Below are 24,199 nucleotides of genomic sequence, written 5' to 3' on the forward strand. Positions count from 1 at the left end.
ACCTAGCAATGCTCCGTTTTTCTGCATGCAGATGGTTTTTAGATGCACAGCTCATATTGCAATAAAGCAGTGAGTGAAATTAGTTTAATCTAGGTATATGCATTTGCTTTAGGGGTAAATGTAAACAACAGTTTCTCTATTCCATTTTTTCTGGCTGACCTTCCAAACTGACTGAAATGTACCAAAGCTTCCATATGCAGCAGAGTGATGTTCTAGACAACATTAGAGTTCTGTAAACCTCACATTTTCTTGTTTTCTTTGGACTGATCATGCACCCATATGGCAGCTTTATGATTTTTCTGATTCAAGACCTAGAATTACCTTGAGAAAACACATGCAAATTAACTAATACAATTAAAAAACAAACAAACAAACAAACAAAAAACATGAAAACATGCAAACAGGCCATGTGCGGATGAGAGATTTTTGGGAAATCTGTCCTTCTTGAAGAGCATATAGAGAAGAAATAAGAAAAGTCACATCAGGAATTAGCAGAGTGCTGTGGGATGACACCAAGAACCAATGGAGAAATTACACACTTTTGCTTAAATTTGCTCTTTTAGCAAAGCACTGCTGAGGAACATTTTGTCATGATGGCATGAATGTCTGCATCTCACCAACAGCTCTTTTTAAGGTGTGCAAGTGACATATGACAAGTATGTTTGAATCTTATAACTACAGCCTCAGCACCAGGACTCTCTACTACTGATACATTACTGTTATGCTAACATCATCTTTTCCCCCCTAATATCTAATTAGTAAACAATAATACAGAAAGTATTATTATTCAAATAACACATCAGCTTCATTTGGGAAGATAACTAGAAGAATTTTTCAGAAGGAATTTAATACAGTGGAATTTAGAGTGCAGTTGAGGAAGGCATAAGAAAAGTTATGAAGAGTTTGAGTAATTTTTTTTGAACACTTGAACTCTCAGGTAAGGCTATGTAAAGTTTTGAATATGGCAAAATGTATCATCAGATGTTGTTACATGATTCTTATATTTCATTAAATATCAAATGGAAATTGGATTAAAATATTTTATATCTATAAATATGGCGGTTATCTTCCTTTTACCACTTTCTGACTGTATTGTAGAGTGCTGTTATTCATGAAGTCCCATTTCTAGCAGGAGAGGAGGTTTAAATAATGATCCAATCCATGTAGTAAAAATTGCACAAAACCAACATCATAAAACTTCAGTGCAAGTTCCTGATAATGGAATATGGTGAGTAGAAGAAAAAAATTAGTTTTTAATTCAGTGTTGGCCTGTGTCTAATTTTTATAAGGGTCTAAAACATCCATTGCATTTTTGTTTAATTTTAAGAACACCTACAGGTTAAAAAGAACATGCATGTCCTTAGCTTCTTTAACTAGCAGAGGCCTTCTCAAATGCATCATATTACTTGTTCCAGATCCTTTTCATAGAATCATAGACTAGCTTGGGTCATCAGGGACCTCACAGATCATTTAGTTCCAACCCTCCTGCCATGTAGAGGGCTGCTACTCACCAGATCAAACTGCCTAGGAATCCATCCAGTTTGGTTTTGAATGCCTTCAGGAATGCGACATTCTCAGCTTCTCTGGGTAGTCTGTGCCCTATCACCCTCTTAGTGAAGAATTTCTTCCCAACATATAGCCTAAGCCTCTTCTCTTTAGCATCTTCTTCCCCTTGTCCTATCCTATCCTATCAACCTGCATAAAAAAATCAGTCCCCCTCTTGCCTGTAAGCTTCTTTCAGATACTGGAAGATTACAGTGAGGTCTCCCTGGAGCCTTCTATTCTCCAAGTTAAACAATTCCAACTCCCTCAACCTTTCATCATAGGAGACGTACAGCACCCCGATCATCTTTGTGCCCCTTTTCTGGAGCTATTCCAACAGCTCCGCATCCTCCTTGTTCTGGGGGCTCCAGGCCTGTACACAGTACTCCAGATGGGGCCTCACAAGGGCAGAGTAGAGTGGGATAATCCCCTCCTTCTCCGGGCTGGCCACCCCTCTGTTGATGCAGCCCAGGATACTGTTGGCCTTCTGGGCTGCAAGTGCATGCTGCTGACTCACATCCTGCTTTTTGCCCATTAGGACTTCCAAGTCCTTGGCAGGGCTGCTCACAAGGAGTTAATCTTCCAGTCCATACTTACATCTAGGATTTCCCTGACCTACTGGCCTTATTGAACCTCATTAGGTTCTCGTAGGTATCCTTTCTTCTACTGTATTGACTGCACCACTCAGCACATCTGTTTTCCAACACAATATTATTTTGAAATTGTAAAGAGTGTAAATTAAATAGGCACTGAGCAAACTAGAAGGACAAAATAAATTGTTGTTGCCTTTACTATCATAATTCCAGCATGACCGTAATGAGTAATGCTTTCCACAGAGAATGTGATTCAAGACTTAAATTTCTCATATAAAAAAATGAAGGGCAAGAATAAGTTTTTAAAACTCATAAAGCGTTAGCAAAAAAAAAGAAATAAAATTTAAAAAAATTTCAAAAGAAGCTATACTTTCATTCTTATTTTTTTGTTTTGTTTTTTCCTTAGCAGTTCACCAAAAGGGTGTTTTACACCAGAACAGATGCCAACAGAAATTGCAACCAAGCAACCAAGTTATGCAAGACAGTTGCTTCTGTTTAACCTTTTGCCAGTTCCTCTCTGGCTCTGTTCCGCGTGCACTTGTGTACATGCGTTCTGAGGGCCTGCAGGGGCCAAAAGTCATGGATGCCAACTGGGTTGCTCTGGTTTCACTACAGGTCTGAAAGCAGAGACAGGGAAGTTGTGGGGCTCAGAGGGTGAGGGGCTGCAGCTTGCGGCTCTCAGTGAGGTGTCAGCCCTTGTTAGGCATTACTGACTGGAGTGTGGATTGGGGGATTATTTTTAATAGATGGGCTTTACTGGGGAAAGAAGAGGCTGTGTGCTAAGGGGTATTTACTGTGATGCTGCTCAAGGTGACCAGAAAGCTGTGCGAGAAGGGCGATGTTAATCCACCGTGGCTCCGCGGCAACTGGAGCCACGAGGAGAAACCTAGGAGACAGCGTCCCACTTCGTTTGGCATCAGGGTCGCTGCTTTGAAACGATGAACGCGCTTTGTGCTTTGTTCCACACCGAGACGGAGCGCGGGGCAGCGGCGGGGCGGGGACGGAGGGATGCTGCAGTCAGCGCGGCCTTACTCGGCTTCGAGATCTGCAGGCAGGTGGGAGAGCAGCGACCCTGCGAGCAGACAGCAGGCGGATAAAGCTATTAGGCTAAAACTTCAGAGCGGCTCAGCCACCATCTGGAGCCACGCAGCCGGGGACAGGTGCGGGAGGTGCAGCCCGGCGGCCCGGCCCAGCGGACGGCGACGCCTCACACGCGCGGCCCCGCCGCCTCCGGCAAACGAATCGAACGCCGCCGGGCAGCCCCTCTGCCGCATCTCGGGCGCCCCCGTGCACGCATCCCAGCACCGCCTTCCGCCGAGGCAGGGGGACGGGCGACTAACGAAGGCCGCAGCGGCTCTGCCCCCGCCTCCCCGGCAGCCGGTCTCGCTGTGACGCCGTGCCGAAGCGCGCAGGCGCGGTGGTGGTCGGCGCCTGTTGTATCCGGCCGGCGCCTTTTTTCTCTCCCCCCCTCCTCCCTCTCCCCAGCCCTTCCTCCCTTTTCCCCTCTCGATCTCCCAGAGCCGCCGCGTTCTCTCTCTCGCCGCTGCTGCGTGCGCCTTCTCCGCGCGCCCGGCCGGCAGCGTCTCTGCTCTCTTCGGCTACCCCATGAAGCGATGGCAGCGGCCAACTTCGGCAAGATCCAGATCGGGATCTACGTGGAGATCAAGCGCAGCGATGGTTAGCGCGGCGGGGGGCTGGGAGGGGCCGGGCTGGGCCGGCGGAGCGGCTGCCGCCGCGGGGCTGGGCGGGGAGGGGGGCCTCGCGCCGGGCCCATTGTGTGCGCGGGGCCGGGGAGGGGCCGGGCCCGGCGCTGCGGTTGTCGGGGGAGCGGCGGCCGCCGGGTACGGGGAGGCTGCGGCAGCGAGGGGAGGGGAGGGGCGGGGGGCGCGGGAGGGGGGGAGGGGGAGCCGCGTGGGGGTCCGGGGGGAGGGGGCGTGGGTGGGAGGAGAGGAGGAAGGTGCGGAGAGGGAGGCGGCCTTCGGGGATGGGGTTCGGTGATGGGGTTCGGTGATGGAGGCGCCTCGAACGCGGGGAGAACTTCGCGTTCGCTCTGGCGTGGTAGCTGTGGTCTCAGAAAATGACAGCGCGGCGTGCGTTGGCATAAATGCCTTTGGACGCTGCCGTCTCGTGATGGAAGGCCTGGTAACATTATTTCTGATGTGATTAAAATATACAGAAGGTGCCTGCTCTTTGTGCCCGTGGGTGTCTCCTTCTCTGCTGGGACCCGGTGCTCCTCGTCTCGCCGGCGTCCCCTGGCCGCAGCCTGCGTGGGGCCGGCTGGAAGCCCGTGCGAATTAAGGGTGCTGTGCCACACCGAGGTGCTGGGTCGCGGCCTCTGCCAGAATGGGAGCGAATTCCCATTCGCTCGTGCCTTCGGCTCTCTGGTGTAAGTGGAAGTGTGTCATCCGTTCCCAGCCTCAGTGAGGTCTGAGACCTCCGAGCACAGGGTGGGGTTCTGCTGGCTTCTTCTGGAAGATGTTGTATTTTCTCCAGTGTTCGGGAGCTTGATAACAGCCAGATGTTTTGACGGGGAGAAGAGCTGGAGGTGGTCAGCGTGGCTTCATGAGGCAGAAACAAGCAGCAAGGCTTTGTGCAGCTTGTCTTTCCCATCTCCCATCAAGCTGAACCCTACCAAAAAATTCAAATGCTTGTTGTTAGCTGGGTGTGTTGTGACCAAACCCTCAATTCATGCTCGATGGCTTGTGTTTCACATGAAAAATCCGATAGGTCCAATAGTCATTTGCATAACTCCTGCAGAGTTCAGTAGGCTTCAGAAAACTCCATCATGGCAACTTGTAGTACTGTTTCTCAAGGCCTGTGTCCATTTTTTTCATATGTATTACCGGCTGTTTGGAAATGTCTTGTTGAAGATAAGGCATGGTGGTGCTTCTGTGTTGTTTTTTTTTTTCTTTTTCCCATACTCTTCAGGTTTCTGCTCAGTTCTGAAGCCAGAGGTGTGAACGTTAACTCTTGACCATAACAATACTTAATTTTCATTCCTGTTAACATTTCACACGTTTTGCTGCATCACTTAAATATGAGATGTAATGTGTTAAATATTACCCATCAGTAGCAGAATAGAGGAACATCATCTCAGCAGTTATTTTCATAGTAGTACTGTAGAGTTTTGAGTATTTGCATTAGTGTGTTCCTTGTGTGAGCAGCAGCACTGGAGAGTTGTACCAGGGTTAGCAGGTTGTTGCAGCGTTTGCTTGCTTTCCATTGGGACTGACGGTGGAGAGGTTCATGGGGCATAGAGAGGAGTGTTTTGAGTCAAATACTGAAGAGCAGATTGCATATAGATGGCTCTGCTATTCAGAAGGTAAGCTTTTAGCAAGCTGGGCTGTGGTTGCACAGGCAATCAAGATTGATCTAGCTGCTTCTGACAAAGAGAGTGTGCCTCTGCCAGTTGTGTTGGTCTTATGGCTGTCTCATTCATTGTTGCCAATATCTTTCTTCCTGATATAATGTATTAACTGCATTAATTTAGCAGATTTTTGAATATGATCATTTTCTGAAGGATTAGGGGATTCAATTGACTGTCAGATGGTCTGTGACCTCAGAAGTATCAGAAAATGCATGGTTAGGATGAAGAGAAGGTGTGAAGTGTGATCTTGTTCCATAACAGTGAGGTCCCTGAATCTGCCAAACCCAGAACTGTGTTCCAGGCAGCAGCAAGGCCTGATATCATATGAGCTACCCAAGGCTGAAGGCATGGTTAAAACTTAGATTTTTAGAAATCTTCTGAGGAAGCATTACATTGCTGACGTTACATGTCAGTCTGGGCATTTTTTTCCCAAACTGTCTAATATTAAATGACTCCTTTTTCCTTTTTTGTAATGGGCTTGTTTTAAAGAGCATATATATTTTTTACATCTTTCCATCAGTTACACTGAATGCTTTTTAGACTCCAAATAATGCTTTATTAATTCCAGATAGTGCTATTTTTCTCTAAATAATAATAGCTAAGAGAACAGCTTGCTTTTTTTTTTTCCTTTGTAAAAACATCACAGTTAAGTTATCCTTGTTCACTACAAAAATATTGCAAAGAACGTATGAACGTATAAAGCACAATAAATGTGAGAAAGAGACCAGAACCTTCTAGAAAGAAAAGTTATGTGTTGTCATTTTGAAAAGCTCTAATTAGGTTTAAGTGTTTCAGAAGAGATTTCTTATATGTCTGAATAGAAAATAGATGTACAAATGGAAGGCATTACGTGCAGCTATGGCCAAAAATGCACGAAAACCAGTATTTGGATAAAACCCAGCATTTTCAAGGACTGACGCTACAGAACTGCTTGCTTTGTATCTGTTTTTTCTCAGTTGGATAAACATTGGTATAAAAGTTGTCTAGAGTTACAGATAATATTTCCAGTTACAGTTGCTTGGGATAACTTGCTATGTTCACGTAATGTAAGACACAAGTCGTCAGCTACTTGAGCTTCTTATAATCCATTCTGATACTGAAATTTACTACATATTACAGTATAACTTATGGGTGTTACTTGAAATATGCTTTGGTAATCTGCTTCGGAAATGGGGGAGAGCTTGTTCATTTTAGCTTGTGAACTGCCAGCAGTAACTGTGGTTCCAGTCATGAAATATGTGCTTATCACACTGAAGAGCTGGAGTGCAGGCTGTGTGGGTGTTTTTCCCTGTCCAGAGGTGCTTCTTTTCGAGGTCTAAATGCAGACATTTGTCTTGTGATGAATTCTCCTTGCTTAAAAAATAACCCACTGCTTCACAAGTGAACTGACACCCATATCCTCACTTCTTATGCATTATCCCCATAATCTTGTGTGAAGATCTGTACAACTATACAGAGAAAGAATAACTTGCAGTTTTTTCCTTAAGTTCAGTCTCTTGATGAAATAGGATAAATCTGTTTTATTCCCTGCAGACCTTTGGAAAGCTAATGGGTATTTTTCATTTACTTTTCCAGTTCAATTGTGTTCTGTCTGTTTCTTCCTCAGGCTGTTTCTATTCTCTCTTGTCTCTGCAAATCTGAAATACTACCTAGAAGAGCAGAGGAATGAATTATGTAATTGCTCATTTGAAAAGGGGGGAGGATACAATGGTGTTCTCACAGTGTCGGAAATAATGTAGCAGAGGAGAAGTGAAAGGACCTCCTTGTAAGGGAAGAGTAACTGAAGACTGGATAGAACCGCTAGGAAAAGAAAGATGCTGTAAGAAAGATCATGAGCTTGTGGTTTTGTTTTGTTTTTTGTCTTAATAAAAGTGCCAGGAGAAGTGCTTGAAAGAGAACTTCAAACTGGGAAAAGAGTAGGAACTAGGAACAGTTGTCATGTGGAACTTATTATTAGAGGACATGAATGCTGGAAGCATAACACAGTTTTAAGGAGGATGTTGGTATGGATGGTGGGAATATCTAGTTCTTTACTGAAGCCTAAAGAAACACCAAAAGCACAGGCAGACGTAAAAGGCAGTTCATGTTCTACCTATCTGTAGTCTGAATAATCTATAATGGATGGGAAGCAGGAATAAATCTCGTCTTGGTGACTGTTATTTTGTAATCATCTGCTTTGGATTTTCTTTCACATGTTACTGAAACACCAGACACTGATGACCATGGTCAAAGAAAATCCTTTCAACTCTAGAAACCCCCCTGGCAGCTACTCTGTCCTTAGTCCTTAGGCTTGCCAAAACGTCATGGTGACTGTTTTGCCTTCAAATCATGGTGACTATTTTGCCTTCAAACACAAAGGATTCTAAATAGGAGTAAGAGTTGTGATTTTTTATTTATTTATTTATTTTCTTTAAATTTATTGTTATTGTTTCCAAAGCCTAATTTCCATGAAATAGGTTTGTCAGTGTGTACACCATCCTCGTTATTTTGGGTAATCTGGTATGGTGATCTTGACATTTATGTGCAGCTCCCAGTATCAACAACAATTTTATAGTGAGATAGAAGATGCAATGCCTCTATAAAAATTCTGTTCAGGCTTAGATAGTCACCCCATTTTACAGTTTCTGAAAGATAGGTTTAAATGATAATGTGCTTTTACTCCTTGCTTTGGTGACATGTATCTGTTATTTCTCTGTGACTGTCTTTTTTGTTACCACATTTAAATCATTTGACTCAATTACCTAATCCCCATGTAAGCCATGCTGACACAGTGTCTTATTGTCCTTCCCTAGTGGCCAGATCACACACAGGGCTTCAAGTCTGCTATTGTTGTTAGGGCTAGAGGTTCTGACCTTCAGACTTCCTCATCCTGTTCAGGTTCTCATTTTGTTGCACCCAGGCTTTCTGTGGATGGTTGCTACCAAAGTGTTGACCAGGAGGATGTGTTAAGTTTGCCATGGCCTTTTAAAATCACTCTAAGCATTCGGCTCTTGATATGCAGAACTTGGATTTCCTTTGTAACTTGGAAGATTCTCACGTATTTATGTAGGTCTTCTATGTTTTGTATAAATAGTTCTTGAATGACAGGAGTTGAAATCCTAATCTTCAAAGAGCATTCTCATCTTTTTGTTCAGTATTTAATATAGATCTGCATATGGCTCCTTGGATTACAGCTTATATTGCATGTTTTTTTTTTTGTTTGTTTTTGTTTGTTTTTTATTTTTATTTTTTATTTTTTTTATTTCCCCTCCCTCCCATTATGTTATAGGGGAGTCCTGTCTTTCATATCTGTTCACTGGTTATTGTGCTTTCTACCCACTCCCTATGGTAGCCTGTTGCAGGGTCCCAGTTTTACACCTGTTTCCTTTGTACAGCTTTCTGAACTAAAGTACAGTTTCTTGACAACATGCCACCAGGCATGGCTTTACACATTGGATGAGGTGGGAAGAGATGATGAATCATTGGAAAGAGGTCATGTCCGAGCGAAAACTATTGCTGTTGCAAAAGTATCTGTGCATGCTATAAAAGATGAATTATCCCTTTGAGTTCTTTTAATATACCGACTTATTCAAAGACTGTTTTTTTTTTGTTTTTTTTTGTGTTTTTTTTTTTAATATGTTGATCAGCATGAAGTATTTATTAGGGGACCCCCTTTCCTGGAGCACAAAATAGAACAGAGTTTCTGTTGGATTGACCTGTGAAATGTGCCATCTAGATAATCATTTATTTATTTATTTATGGTGCTCGTGAGTAATGGAATGGGGGAAGTTTGTTTTGTTGCTGTATTCTCTATTAAGTTCTTCTTTTGTTAGGGTTTATTGCTTAATGCATCAGGTGTGATTTATCTTTTCAGACTTCTCTCCCATCGTATTGCTTGTTCCATAATCTTGCCACCCTTGCCGTACTTATCTCTAGAACCTTGAGATCATGAAGAGCGTTGTGTTGCCAGCCTACCGTCAGCACTAAAATAGTGTTCACTGTAAATGTACATTACAGACTAAAAGAATCAAGTGCCTTTTAGATAAATTTAAGGATTATGTTAGGTTTTCAGAGTTAATAATTTCCAATCTAAGGCAAAGTTAAGATACAGAAGTCTGCAGCGAGGGTTCTGAGGCAGGCTGAATTTTGTTCAGTAGAGAGAAGGTGCAGTAAACAGACTGTAGTCCATCGTGATGAGATTTGAAATTCAGTATAGTTTTTGGGAAGATGTTTGCTTTTGATAATCAGTTTCTCATTATGTCTCCATAGTGTAGTTAATATTGTTTAGACACATAGGTGCTTTCAGTATTTCCAAACCTAGGTTACAAGATTCTGGGGGAAGTGTAACACTTTTTATTTCTTTTTCTTTTTTTTAAATAAAATTTAAGACTTTTAGGCACTTACCTAAATTAATCTCGTTAGAGTGATTTTGACTATGGATGTGATTCCACATCTGTTTAGGCTAGTTGATTCTGGGCTTTTGTCTGCCCATTGCATCAGTGTTAGTTTTTCATTAAATGTATAGAATGGAGGGAGGATAGGGAAATAAAACAGTGTCAGTCCAGATGTCATAAACTGCTATTGGTTATATCCATGAACCTGTTCACATTGTGTTTGTTCTGACAAGTGCTTTTTATTCTTTTTCTGTCCTTGTTCCTTTCTGTAGAATGTTCACTGTTGCTATACTCTAGTTCCAGTGCTTTTTTTTTTTTTTTTTTTTTAAATTTTCACTCCAAGAATTAAAAAGACCATAGCTTGTTATGGTGTTCCAAATATAGAGATAGACAGATGGTTGACATGATTTTCCTACAACTATGACCTCTGCAAAGGGATGCCTTGAATTCTGTAGTAAGTATGTAGCTATGAAGTGGTACTGTCTGATACCCTGGAAATGCATTTTGTTCCTATTCCTGAAAGTATCATGATAAACAAGTCAGTTATTGGCTTAGCAGATCCATAAGCCATTGATTTAGTAGAATCTGGTGAAGAATATCTATCCTGATAAATGATTTTCTGAAGTAAAACTACTGTTGGAGGCAGAATATGGGGCTAGTGGTTCTTGTACTTTGCTGTTCTTTTCTGCCCCTTGTTAATCACTTCAGGGAAAAATAGCCAACATGGATAGGGAGGATGTAAGGAAGACTGTATTGCCATTGCACTGGTGGAGAGTGTTATGCAGAATTAGTTTTAGTGTCTTTGAATTTAGTTATTGCTAAATATTCAAAACTAGATTTTGTATCAATAAGACAAATAATGCTGTGTAAGGAATTGCCTTGGAATTACCTTTTCTAGGAAAGGAAATTAATTTATCAGATATATGCTTTTATTATTTATTTATTATATATTTATGTCACCTGTGGTAACAGGAGTTGTTTACATGAGCAGAGCATACCTAGAAGAATTTGATTACTATTACCATCTGAATTCAGTTCTTGTATGTTGTTGTGAGCCCAAGCTAATTTTAGAATTGCTTAGAGCATACCAGTAAGTAGAGTTTGAGAGATAACTTTGTATAAACTGTGCTTCTATCCAGAACTTTAACTGAGATTTTCAAACAGGTAAATTGTAATTAAGCTGTTTCTTTTCAGGGCCATTTTCATCTCTGCAGTTTTCTTTATTTGAAGAGGCTCAGAGTCTGATCTTATATTTGAGTCTTTAAAAGAGTGAGGGGAATTATTGCTTAAAGGCTTGAATATAATTGGGGAACTTCTTGTTCTTTATTCAAATAATACTGCTTCTAGTATAGCTTATTGTTGTTACGTAGTGGTGTGTTGGCTGAATCAGGCATAAGCAAATTTGAAATTTCCCATATTCATAGAGGGAAAGGTCTGCTTGTTCTTTGCCACTTACACTGTACTTGCAACATTTATAATCCCAGGACACTGTAAAATACAATTGTGAAATCCGAAGCAGAAATAAAATAATGTCAAGTATATAATATTTTGCATATAGCAGTAAATCTTTGACCTTGGTTGCATTATTGGCAGTGGGATCATTGTGTCTTTCATTTGGAAGGATACTATTTTGCTTTCAAGTTATCATTAATTCCAGACACGTTGTAGTTAAGTGCAAATTTGAGTTTATCATGGCTTCCATCAGGCATTGAAAGCTCTGTGCAATCCCATATGTGAGTATTTTCTTTGTCTTCTTTTCCTCACCACCTAGTAAGTTAGGAATTGCCTTCAGTGGTAGAACCCACCAAGTATGTAAGTAGAGGGAGGTAGAGTGAGAGCTTTGTATAAAGCTTGGTCTTTAGAAGTATACTTAGGCCCTTTTTCTGGCTCTAGAAGAACTGAACAGAAATTAGTTCTTTCTGAAAAGTAGATGCACGTTTTGATTTTTACAATACTCCAAGTTACTGATTAAGTTGTTTGTTTTATTTGCATGCTCTTTGTACTGCATGTGTGAATTAAACTTCCAAGTTTATCTTGACAGTTTAATGGAATAAGGGATTCAGGTGATGATGGGGGGGTGGGGTGAATATGAATCCCAACCACATGATTTTTAAGACACAATAAGCTTTCATCAAACCACTCAGAACAGTTAAAATGTTACTCAAAAGTTCTCCTAATGGTCTGATATTGAAATCCTGTAACTTTTTTAAGGTAAGACAAAATGCAGGCTTTCAATGAGTATGGAAGGTAAGGCTTCTGCCTTTTTACTGGGGGCGATGTTTGACAGCTCTGAAATAAACTAATAATAAATATTCATACTTAGTGTAATACTGCAAAATAAGAGGAGAAAAAAACTTTATTTGATGGGTTAGATCAAAAAAGGAAAATAGTACTGTTTGAAAGCATCGGTAAGATGTGTTGCTAGAAGTCTTCTGTGTGATGCAAGAAGCTATTGTTTCTATGCAGCTATTGTCAACTTCAGAGAAAACAAAATCATGAAAAGGAGGTCTCTGCCATTCATTTAAGCAATAAACAAAATTTTATTGTTTATTGTTGTGTAAAATTGAGGATGGGGGGAAGGGAGGGAGAAATCCGGCCAAGTCATCTCAGTCTTGGCAGAGAGTATTCACTGTTCTGTTTTCATCTACCACGATCTTAAATTCTGTTGCAGAGAAGCTGGAAAACTCTGCAACCACTAAAATTCAGTGCTGCTCTAAAGACAGGCTTAACTGAATCTGCCTTTGTTCCTACATACTGTATTGAAACAAGAAGGACTTTGACCTGTAAAAAATACACAATTAGAGACTGGAGTGGTAATTTCAGAAGCAGTTTTAAAATACTTCGAAGAAGCTGTGAAGTTGTTTCAAATAACTCCAAGGAACTGCTGAGTAAATGTGCAGGAGGATGTCAAATTATGTTTAGTCTTAAAAAAAATGAAAACACAGTTAAGAAGATGTCAAATTATTTCTACAACGACTAATGTTATTCTGAAAATAAAATTTCAGAAAAGATGCAGATATCATTAGCAGCAACTGAAGGAAAACCTTCACTTACACAGAAAAAGAAAAATGAGTTACGGGACAGAAAATATCAGAATGTCATATGCTAATGTTGAATTTATCTTTTGAATAAAATTTACAACTCTGATTACTTCCTCAGAACTGAGAGTTGCAGAGGGCTCAAATAGGCCATGAGGATAGCCAGTGGGAGTTGGAAAACTTTGTATGAATATTGGAAATGAGTGGTTCTATATGTTTGTTTTGGTTTGGGCTGTTCTTACAGTTTGAAAAGGAGATTGCTTTGTGAATATAAGACAAAATTAGTAAGATTGCTCTATGGAAATTAAGGGAAAAAAGTAAGGGAAAACTTTTCTTGTAAATAACACTTTACTGAAATTGGAGAGTTGGATATATTTTTTTTTTTAAATTTTTTAATTTATTTTTTTTAAGCTTATTAATGCATCTGTCTTTTTAGAATGTTGTTTCTCACCTCAAACTAAGCTAACCACTGTTGTTACAAATGTCCCAGTGGAGCACACTGATGGTTCGTCTAGCATGCTGGCAGCAGGTGAGGTTATTCATGGAAATCAGGCCAGTCTTGCTACTGACTGCAGTCTGGTGCCTTTGTCTTTCATAGAATGGCTTGGATTGAAAGGACCCGAAAGATCATCCAGTGCCAACCTCCTGCCACAGGCGGGGCTGCCAGCCTTCAGATCTGGTACTAGACCACGCTGCCCAGGGCGCCTTCCAACCTGGCCTTGAACACCTCCAGGGATGGAGAGTCCACAGCCTCTCTGGGCAGCCTGTGCCAGCACCTCATCACTCTCTCATTAAAAAATTACCCATCCAATCTTGAGTTTATAACCATTACCCCTTGTCCTGCCACTGTCTAACCTTGTAAAAAGTTTATTCTTCTCCTGCTTATAATCCCGTTTTAAATATGGAAGGCTGAAATAAGTTAAACTCACAGCCTTCTCTTCTCCATGCTGAACAAGCCCAGTTTCCCCAGCCTGTCTTCGTATGGAAGGTGTTCCAGCACTCTGATCATCTTTCCCTTGTATCCAGAGCTTTATATTTAGCATGCTAGAAGTCCAGCTCTGTACAGTCTTGTTAAATGCCTGCTTATGTACCTACTATTTGTGGGTTTATTGAATAGCATTTTGAAGCAGCTTATACTGCCTGACTCATAAATCTCTTATGAAAGTGAGATCTGGAAATTCACTGCTTGCTGAATATACAAATGCATTACTGCTTTCATCTGCCTGAAACTTGAAGAGAGTGCTCCTGATTCTAGTGTTTGGTGAGTCTAGGATTTGGTGAGTAACTGTTTACATTTATTTTATCTTTTCTGGTCATAAAGCTTAACCAAATCTACTTGTGGCCTTTTCCTCACCAGTGAGCAGTCTCAGGTGTTTTGACTTTTACTTTCTTTGTTCTCTGCATCTTTGAATCTCTCTCTAATTCTGCTGCACGATTTTTTGGGTTGTAAAGACTAGTGCAAACAGTAGTTAAAATGTGGAGACAGCCAGGTCTTATATGTAGTTTCATAGTGACACTTTGTTTTATTCTCTAGGTTCTTGAGGGTGGTCTGTATTATTGGCTGCTGTTGTTACCGTAGCTACCTGTTGAATTGGTGATTTTAGAAAACTGCTAACTGATATGGAGGAATCTCTTACTTGAATTGTAACTTCTAGTAATGGTTTCAGCGCTGTGTACCCCCAAATTAGATTTTTCTCTTGATGCCTTCTTTTGTTTTGAAGCTCCTCTGCCACCTTTTTGTGCACTCAGTTTTTTGTTTTTTTTTTTTTGAGAGTTTCTCACTGTTGTTGTGGCATCTGACTACCCCAAAATCTGTCTTTCTAAATGGTGAGGCCTCAAGCTTAGTGTAATTTGAGTCAGACTGGGAGGTAATATGTAAGGTTTTTGGAAGGCCTGTATTATAAAGAAAAGTGACCCCTTCTCTGGATCCCCAGAACTATGACACATAGGCTGAGAAGAGACCTGAACTGTATCATTTTGGCTGCAGTTGCCTGAAGAGCAATCATCCATTCTCTGTTTTAGTAGGCATCAAACTTCCATCTTTTCTTGAATATCCCAGGACAACTGGCATGCGCTCATTTTCTAAAAGCATTTTGGTGAGAGGCTACAGTGCAGTATTTTCTCTATTTTTGTATAGGTCAGAGTGAACTACCATTAAAACGTTAAGTAGGTCTAGGGCCTTCAGGCATGTGGCATAGGCTGCTGGGACGTACCTCTACAAGCATTTCAATTCAGATCAAGATGGAAGTTTAGTACAAAAGCTGTGGTGTATTTAAGAAAGATGGTGCACCTAGTGATTTCTGCTTAGCAGTATGCATTCCAGGGTCTGATTTGGAACTGGCTGGCTGGTTTATTTCCATCCACTGTAGATGTTATAATACAAAAAGTAACATTGTTCTTGGAAAACTTAATTACTATGCTTGAACGAAAGTATCAACTCTATGGAGATTTACGTCATGTGGGAAGAATATGAAATACGAAATAAACTGGGGTAGAACATAACGGTACAAAGTAAACATGCATTTACTATAAAGTAGGAGTTCATAAACTGTACATGACAGGATCTAGTTAATCAACAAACAACTGTGGGCCATCAGTATGAAGTGGCAAAGGAGTGAATAGAATTTCAGAATTGCTGTAACTTAGCATTGAGTGTTTTAGTGTGAAGTTGTATGTCGGCTGTTGCACCTCATCTCAGTTGCCAGTGTTGAAAAAGGAGATACTTGGATTGAAACAAATAGAGGTTTCTTGTATGCTATTCCAGTACAAGTGTCTTTGTTCAAGCTAGGGAAGAATGACTGTGGCCACATGTAATCTTGAAAAATATTCATGTATGTTGACAGTGGGGTGCTAGTCCAGCTTTCTGGGATGATCAGCAGAGGTACACAACATGATAACGTAAAAGTGAAACGTGTTCATATTATTAAAGGGTTTTATATAGGAATTATGATAATATGCATTAGATATGATTGGACTGGTGCTTCCTTCCATGTTTTGTTTTTGTGGCTGTTATATGGTAAACTTGGCTGTTTTCAAATGTGATAGGTTGACTGCATGGTACAGTAGAAATAACTGCCTGATAAAAATCTAGATAAGAGTGCATCTGTTAGCTGTTGTGATGTGATGCTTCTTTATGAATCAGGCAGTGTGAGGAACAAGTCTTTAGTCTCCTACTGACACTGACACATATGGAAGCAATATGGAGCTGCTGCTTTCAAGTCCTACCACAGTGATTTCCTTTTTCAGTCTTTTGTGAAGCAAATGTCATGACAGCTATTGATTTCACTGGCAATGAAAGCTTCTGAAAGTAAATAGAAGCAGGATGTGAGAAGCTCACTAATGTGAAACAATGTGCTTTGAAATGAATCTGCATGAGTGTTGAGTCCACACCTGATATGGACCTGTATTTAAGAGGAGTGAAAAACGCAATGTTTTGCTAACTGGGGAAACCACAAACTTGCTTTAAATGTTAACAAAAATCTTGGAGATCATCACAGAAGCAGAAAAAAACAATAGTGAATTACAGTGTGAAATGATTGAAGAAGAAAGAACTGTTGGAGTAATACAAAGTTGAGACAGCAGTTAGAGGATGCAGCTCTTGGAAGTGCACGTGGAGGAGGTGTAGTCATGAAAGAAATTAACAAACTCAGTGAGACTGAGCAAGTAGGACTGTAGTTGAGTTGGTTGGAGTGGAAGGAGTTATTGATCTTGAATGCAAGGAGGACCAAAAAGTTGCTTGTGTTTTGTTCTTTGTATTTTGAAGCTAAACTTCAGTTGTATGTTAGCTTTGTGGGTCTTTCTTTTTTTCTTTTTTTTCTTTTTTTTCTTTCTTCTTCTTTTTTTTTTTTTTTCCCTCTATCATTTGCTTGAGAATTGTCAGTAAGATCAGTGACCATCTAGTCCAGAGAGGGACATGACAAGCACTGACCTAACTAATAGGTACTCTGCTACAGTTGATATCACTGGAGAGATCTCAACTGGGATTTCTATTTTTTTCCTTGGAATTTTTCTTAGAAGATTACAACAGGCATTGCTAGGCAAAGAATTATTTTTTTCTTCTCAAAGCCCTCTAAGAGCAGCACAGTCCTTCCACCAAAATTCTCTGCATTGGAGCCCACAGCACAAGTGAGAGTTTTGTGGACTACACTAATGCTGTATACACTGCTTCTTGATAAGTAACCTCAAGTCTAAACACACAACAAACACAGTATTTTTATTATATATATATATATATATATATATATATATATATATATATATAACTTGGGATATATATGCTTTTTAAAAAGGAGTGAAAGAAACTCTATTTTTGGCAATTTTAATTTTTGAGTATCAAGTGGCAGATAGTGTCAGTGAAATATGTCCAGATGCCTGTAAGTGTGGTAACACCATGTTTGTCTTTCTTGAACATGATTAGGAAAATCATGGCTGTTTCACAATTGGCCACAGTAGTCCCTGAAGTAACATTTACTATTGATGCACATAAAAAAAACTTTGCTTAGCTGACCAGATCACTGTCTAAGCTAATGTAACACATTTGTATTTCAATAAAGTGGCAGCTACAGAGGATGTAACATAAGCTCTGAGTTTCCTTTACAGAGTATTGGATCCCTTGACATGACCATAGCCTCAGCAAGCTAAAAATAATTACCCACTTTTGAGCTGACAAATCTTAAATAATTGTTCTACAGTGGTAGGCTGTTTAAAGTCTTGATGCTGTTTTGGGAGGGAGGAATGAGAAATTTATAGAAATCATTATGAAAGTTTTCCTTTCTGTAGCCCGATTGAGAGTGTGTAGTTGTAACTTTTAGATCTCTGAGATTTCTAAAGCTTTCTAAACTTCTGCATAAGAATTACAAATGCAGTTTCATTTTAGGCCAGTTCACCCTGATTATTTGGAAGGGTGGGGAAGGCTGTGGCCTTTCTCCAGTATTATTTCTTGAGTTACTTGAGAGAGCAAAGAATGGTTTGAGTTATGTGCTGACCAGTGCCTTAGTGTAGCCTGTAATTTAGAAAATGCTAGCTCATGTTTATAGCTGGTAACTTGAGTTTCTAAGAAGTAGCAGGAGTATGAAAAGGATATGAATTTAGTGTTCTGATTGATCACTGCATTAGAGTTGTGGCAGTTTCAGAAAGTTTTGCAGATGGAAAATGCTGAGTTTTTTCACAGAGGTAGGTATCTAAATATTGCTTCGTGTTTGGCTACGAAACAATATTTGGTATTGCTACCTATAGTGAGGATTTGTTAAAGTGTTTGATTTACCTAAGCCTATTTTCTGCATCAGTGACTGTTGCAGTACGAGTGTTTTGTTACTTCTGCTACTTTTTGCTTGCTCTTCTTCTTCTGAGTGGAGAGTTGATGTTTTCCACTTGTAATAAGAGCGAGGATATTGTAATGTGTATTTTGTGGCTTCATTATATGTTTTATCTTACTCTTGTACTTACAGTGTAGTTTTCTGCATGCTCTGGTTTTACAGTCTGACACAACTTATTTATACAAATAGTACCTTTTCAAGTAACTTACGGTTTTGAATTCAGTAGCAGTGTACTGTGTCCTACGGGAGTGTTCTGTCTGTGATGTGAATTCTAATCATAGAATCATTAAGATTTGGAGAAGATGTCTAGGACTGTCTCATCCAGCTACCAACCCATCACCATCATGCCCAAAATAAACCACGTCCCTCTGTGCCACAACTGACTTTTTCTTGAACACTTCCAGGTACGGTGGACTCCACCACATCCCTGGGCAGCCTGCTTGAATGCATTACCACTCTTTCATAAAAGAAATTTTCCCTCATGTCTAACCTAAACCTTGGCAAATTTTAAGACCATTCCCTCTCATCCTAACACTAGTTATCTGGGGGAAGCATCTAACTCCCACCTCACCACAACCTCCCTTCAGATAATTGTAGAGAGCATTGAAGTCTCCCCAAGCCTCTTCTTCTCCAGACTAAACAATTCCAGTTCCCTCAGCCATTCCTCATAAGACCTGTGCTCCAGACCCCTCAACAGCTTTGCTGCCCTTCTCTGGACATGCTCCAGAGCCTGTGTGGCTTTGTTGCAGTGAGGGACCCAAAACTGAACACGGTAGTTAGGGACACACCAGTGCTGAGTACAAGGTGACAATTACTTCCCTGGTCCTGCTAATTACACTATTTCTGATACAAGCCAAGATACCATTGGACTTCTTAACAACCTGGGTATGCTGCTGGCTCATATTCAGCCAAGTGTTGACGAGCTCCCATAGATCTTTTTCCTCCTTGCACTTTGGCAGCCACTCTACCCCAAGCCTGTAGGAAGGCATGGGGTTGTTGTGGCCAAAATGCAGGGCTTGGCAATTAGTCTTGTTGAAACTCATACGCTTGCCCTCAGCCCAGTTATCAAACCTATCTGTAGGGCCTTCCTACCCTCAAAAGCAGACATCACTTCCTCCCAGCTCAGTGTCATCTGCAAACTTGCTAAGAGTGTACTCAAACGTCTCATCCGGATCATCAATAAAGACAGTAACTAGAGTTGGCCCAGTACTGACTCCTGAGGAACACCAGTGATGACTGATTGCCAGCTGGATTTAACTCAGTACACCACTACTCTGGATGGCCTGGCCATCCAGCCAGTTTTTACCTGGTGAGGAGTGTACCTATCTAAGTCATGAACTGCCAAACACATGTGTAGAGCTGGAAATTAAGTGAAGAATCAGTGTATCACCTCTGTGCCTGAACTTTCTTCTTTTGTTTTTGAGATGTCTGTGAAGATAGACTTTCTGTAACCATGTGCTTTTTAGTTTATTGTAACATGAATTCATGTTTGCATGAACATGTTCACATTTCATGTGTTCAAATCAGCTGTAGAAAATACACCAAAAATGTAAGATGTTGTCATCAGCCACACACTGCAGATTGATTTGGCTCCTATGCTTTTAGCATTTGCAGCTTGGTCTTGCTTTATATGCTAGGCGAGGTTTATGCCAGCCTAATTGGTTTCTTGCATTCCTGAATTTCACAGCTGCTGTATTCAGCTGTGTACTAGAAAAATATAATGGAATACTGTTTGCAGAGAGCAAGAGGCAATTGTGAAGATGTAAATGTGCTTTCTGGCAGTTCAGTAACATGTAAACTTTTAATAACATATTAAGAATCTCAAGGAACAAATTATGAGTACATTGCCAGTTTAAACATTGTAGTATGTATGTTTTCTGTTTAAGCCAAAAATATTTGGAAGGTGGACATAACTTTTATTTTTGTTAATTTTTTTTTTTGTTTGTTTGTTTTTGATTTTTTTTTTTTAGTTCAATCCTGACTGTCTTGGCCAGAGAGAGGATGAAGTCTGGCATAGAGATGGAAGACTTATTGTGATTCTTTTGTTATGGCATGTTGGCTTATGGTGTTTGTGAGAGGATGTAGTATTTTCCATTCATTCATCAGCCTACTTTGATCTCTTTTCACTTGCTATGGCAAAGATTAAACCTCTAAAAAAGATTTTAATTATCATTCTGCATCAAAAATAAAGAAACATGGAACAGGCAATGTGATGTCTGTGTGATTAATGTTGACCCAGGTTTCAGCTGTGAACTAAACTTATACAGCCCAGTGATAATGATATTAGAGTATTTTATATTTATTTTATACTATATGTTTCACCAATGTTATGTCTTTCTCATGTCAGTTTTCCTTTGACAGTGGGTCATGCCTTAAGACAGAATTACATTTATTTAAACCAGTTAGGTCTTGCTGTTTCCTTTGCTGATGAAAAGGTTTTGTGTCGTTGCAGTCAGAGCAAGCTGTTTGTAGCAACAGCAGAAGTGGCAGCACTATGGGGAAAAAAAAGTGGGCTGTATTTTTATTCTGCTAACAAATCAGATAACTCATTAAAACAGTTCTGCAACAGAGTATTCTTGCAGACAATTAAGCCACTAAGGGATATTTACTAGCTGCAGAAAAATTTACAGACAAGTGGACTGAGAATGCTGCAAAAAGAAAATGTGCACAGAAGTGTTCATCCAAAGAGCATTTGCAAAGAAGTGCAGGAATTCTTTGCTGAGTGAATCTGCTTCTGCATGGTCACCAGCAGAATTAGGACATGGTCCCGAGGGCAGGATGTACTTGCACCACGTTGTTTGGGTATAGGAAAAAGGAGGAATGTCAGTGTGTGGCAAGCTGTAGTTCCTGTTCATGTGCCTGCTTTTTCAAAATCCATGCTGATGTGCACAGAGGAAAGTGAAAACTGTGTTCTTCATGCATATTGCTTGTTGTGTTGAATGAGCATAGTGTAAACATGGCAGTGTGCGTTACCGTTTACTTCTCTTCTGTGAGCAACTTAAGCACTACTGTTGCCATGTAAGAATCCAAACCTTGCCTTCAGTGTGCATGTGAGTGCTGGGACATGCATGGGAGCACTGCTCAAGAAGCACAACCATCAGTGCTTATTCAATAAATAGTTAAATACATGTGTATATACGTGTGTGTGGTTCAGAGACAAAAACTAGCAAACACTAGAGGGAAGGAACCAATGGGGGGAAGTATTTTTTTATTTTTTTTTAACTAAATTACTACTCAACATCCTTAAGTGGAGAACTGAATCTTGCATGTGTGCTTGGAGCAAGTACAAGTGCAGAGTTTAGACGTGGTTATGTAATGTAATGTTCACTGTGAGGTAAGTGCTGCAAATGTGAAAGCACTGCTGCCTGGAGTGCCAGCTGCTGCATGCATCCCTGCATTAGCTTTGCTTTTGTCTGAGTTGTATTCAGTCCATCCCTCTGAATGCTACATCAGACTGCACAGATTTGCTGGTACCTTCCTGACACTCGCAGTATTTCTTTTTTGCCTAGGTTTACCTGAATGTGAATGATTAGACAGCCTTAACAACAAAAGAAGTGCTAAAATCTGTTACTTGTGCTATTAGGTGAGATAACTTGAGATACCATTTAGGGTTTTTTCTTCCTTTCTGTCCCTCAGCGATCCCTAAAAGGCTTGGAGTGTATAAAAAACTTACTTTGAAAGACTACCAAATTATGACTGAGATAGCTAAACCAGAATTTTGAAACAATATATGGAGGAGAAAACATGGGTGGATTTGGGGGCTGGGAGTTTTAATAAAGGGAGAACTAAAGAATTGTTTAAGTTGACAAAGACCTTCAACCGTTAACCTGACCCATGAGGTCCCTTCACTAAAATGTGTCCTTAGTGCCATGTCTAGAGGTCTCTTAACTATCTCCAAGGATGAGGACTCTGCTGTTCCCTTAAGGAGCCTGTTCCAGTGCTTGGCCACCTTTCCATGAAGAAAATCTTCACAGTACACAACCTCAGCCTCCTTTGTTGCAACTTGAGATCACTTCCTTGTGTGATATTACATTTCACTTCAGAAAAGAAGTTTCTTTCCTACCAGTTGGTACTCACCTCGCTGCAGCCTTGTTTCTCATGGTTGTAGAGAGCAGTGGGCTCCTTTTCTCCAGACAAGACAACCCCAGTTCCCTAAGCTGTCACACTTAGGTTTTGTTCTCCAGTTCTTTCAGAAGCCTTGTTGCTTTTCTCTGAGTGAGTTCCAGCACCTCCATATTCTATTTGTAGAGAGGGGCCCAAAACTGGCTACAGCACTTCTGGTGTGTTCTGTCACACCAGGCTGAGTACAGAGGGACAACCACTTCCCTAGACCTGCTGGCCATGCAATTTCTGATGCAGTCTAGGAAACCATTGCCCTCTTGACTACCTTGGCACTCAGCTGGTTTGCATTTAGCTTGCTGTCGACTATCATCCCCATATTGATTTCTTCTGGGCAACTTTCAAACTGCTCTTCCCAAGCCTGCATTACTGCATGGGGCTGTTGAGACCCAAGCACAGTGCCTTGCTTTTAGCCTAGTTGAATACCATGTAGCTGGGTACAGCCTAATCAGCTCCTTCTGCCACACCAGCACATGAAAACTTCTGTCAGTCTTGGTGTTGTCTGTAGACTTACTGAGGGTTCACTCAATACATCTTCGAGTCATTGGTAAAAATATTAAATGGAATTGGACATACTGTTGAGCCCTAGGAAATACCTGGTGGCCAGCTGCCCACTGGATTTAACTCTGTTCACTAAGGCTCTTTGAGGCTGGCTGCCCAACCAATTCTTTATCCAGTAAATAGTACATCTGTCCAAGTCATTAATAGTCAGTTTATCAAGAATATGCAAAGTGGAGGAGACCTAAGCAGTGACAGTTAGCTAAGGGCCAAGGTGGGTTTCATATCTAACAGTGGAAGCTTGGCTTGTTTTGGGAGTAGCACATGGTTCTTTGGCATCTGGAGGCAGGCTTATGATTGGGTACAGACAGTGGGTCGCTAAAACCATCATTTGGCTGTGACAAGCAGGCATGATGTTGGAACTGTGGATGCACACAAGTTGCTGCAGTGTGAGAACGTGGGCAGTGTGAGCTGTTTTTGTGAAAGTTACCAGGCTGCTATTGGCGTTGGGTAATTGACTGGGAGGCTGTGTAGATGTATGATTCTTCAGCCAAACCGAATGTGACCTAGTAAGGGCATCTGTAGTGTTCACCAGATGTAGGGGTGCATAGGCTGTAAGCCATAAATAAATTGTACAGTTTTGAGGGAATTCATGGAAGGTTTAAGATGCATCTTGCTGGGTGTGTAAAACTTGAAGTGCTTTGCATTTATTCTTCTTTTGGGGAGAGATATTAATTAGAACTTGTTTTTTACTGTATCATTTGCATTTCCTTTTCAATTCAGCAGAGTAAGGGATTGCTTTTTTGTGCAGTAGCTTGTTGAAGGAAGGTATCAAAAGAGTGTCTGCATTGGACTTTAGTTCTTTAGTAAGCTCTGTTCTTGGTGTTTTTAGGGCAAAGTGTGGATGTGAAATCAATGTGACACTTGGCTCTTGATCCCTTTGTGTCAGTGCATAGCTCCTCTGCTTTTGCAATTACTCCTTGCTACTGTATCTACAAGAAAGTATAAAATATGATTCAAGTTAGTTTAAAAAAATATACATACGTGCTTAAGAAGGAGAATCTTTATGAACTGAAAGCTTACTGGTTTTATTCTTCTTTATGGGGTCTTACTGGCTTGAGATCTTTCACTGTGTAAGTTATAGTGCTGGAACATTAGCAGTCATTTATAAAACGAGGATTTCTATTGTTACGAGCAACTTAATTTTAGCTGAATTACAGGCTGATTGGATGGTTGTCAGAATATAATCTTAGGGCAATTTACTGCTGCATCAGGACATTTAATGTTTTATCAGCCTAGAAAGGAGGCAGAAAGCTTTTGTGAAGTGCAACACAGTAAATTCTCTGCTGTGTTC

At 40.6% G+C, this 24,199-nt stretch overlaps 1 protein-coding gene across 4 annotated transcripts in view; it reads left to right on the forward strand.

Moving 5' to 3' along the window:
- Positions 1-3,350: 3,350 nt before the first annotated feature.
- The window catches only part of KIF2A (kinesin family member 2A), a 53,029-nt gene continuing 32,180 nt past the window's right edge, over positions 3,351-24,199 (forward strand). The window contains exon 1 of one of the 4 annotated variants that reach the window (XM_072359853.1): positions 3,351-3,812. In XM_072359853.1, the coding sequence (XP_072215954.1) occupies positions 3,749-3,812 (64 nt within the window). In that variant the 5' untranslated portion in view covers positions 3,351-3,748. The remainder of the gene's footprint in view (positions 3,813-24,199) is intronic. The other 3 variants (XM_072359851.1, XM_072359852.1, XM_072359855.1) reach the window with 3 other exon arrangements.

Source organism: Excalfactoria chinensis, chromosome Z (genome assembly GCF_039878825.1).
Source record: "Excalfactoria chinensis isolate bCotChi1 chromosome Z, bCotChi1.hap2, whole genome shotgun sequence".
In the NCBI taxonomy this organism is placed as follows: Eukaryota; Metazoa; Chordata; class Aves; order Galliformes; family Phasianidae; genus Excalfactoria; species Excalfactoria chinensis.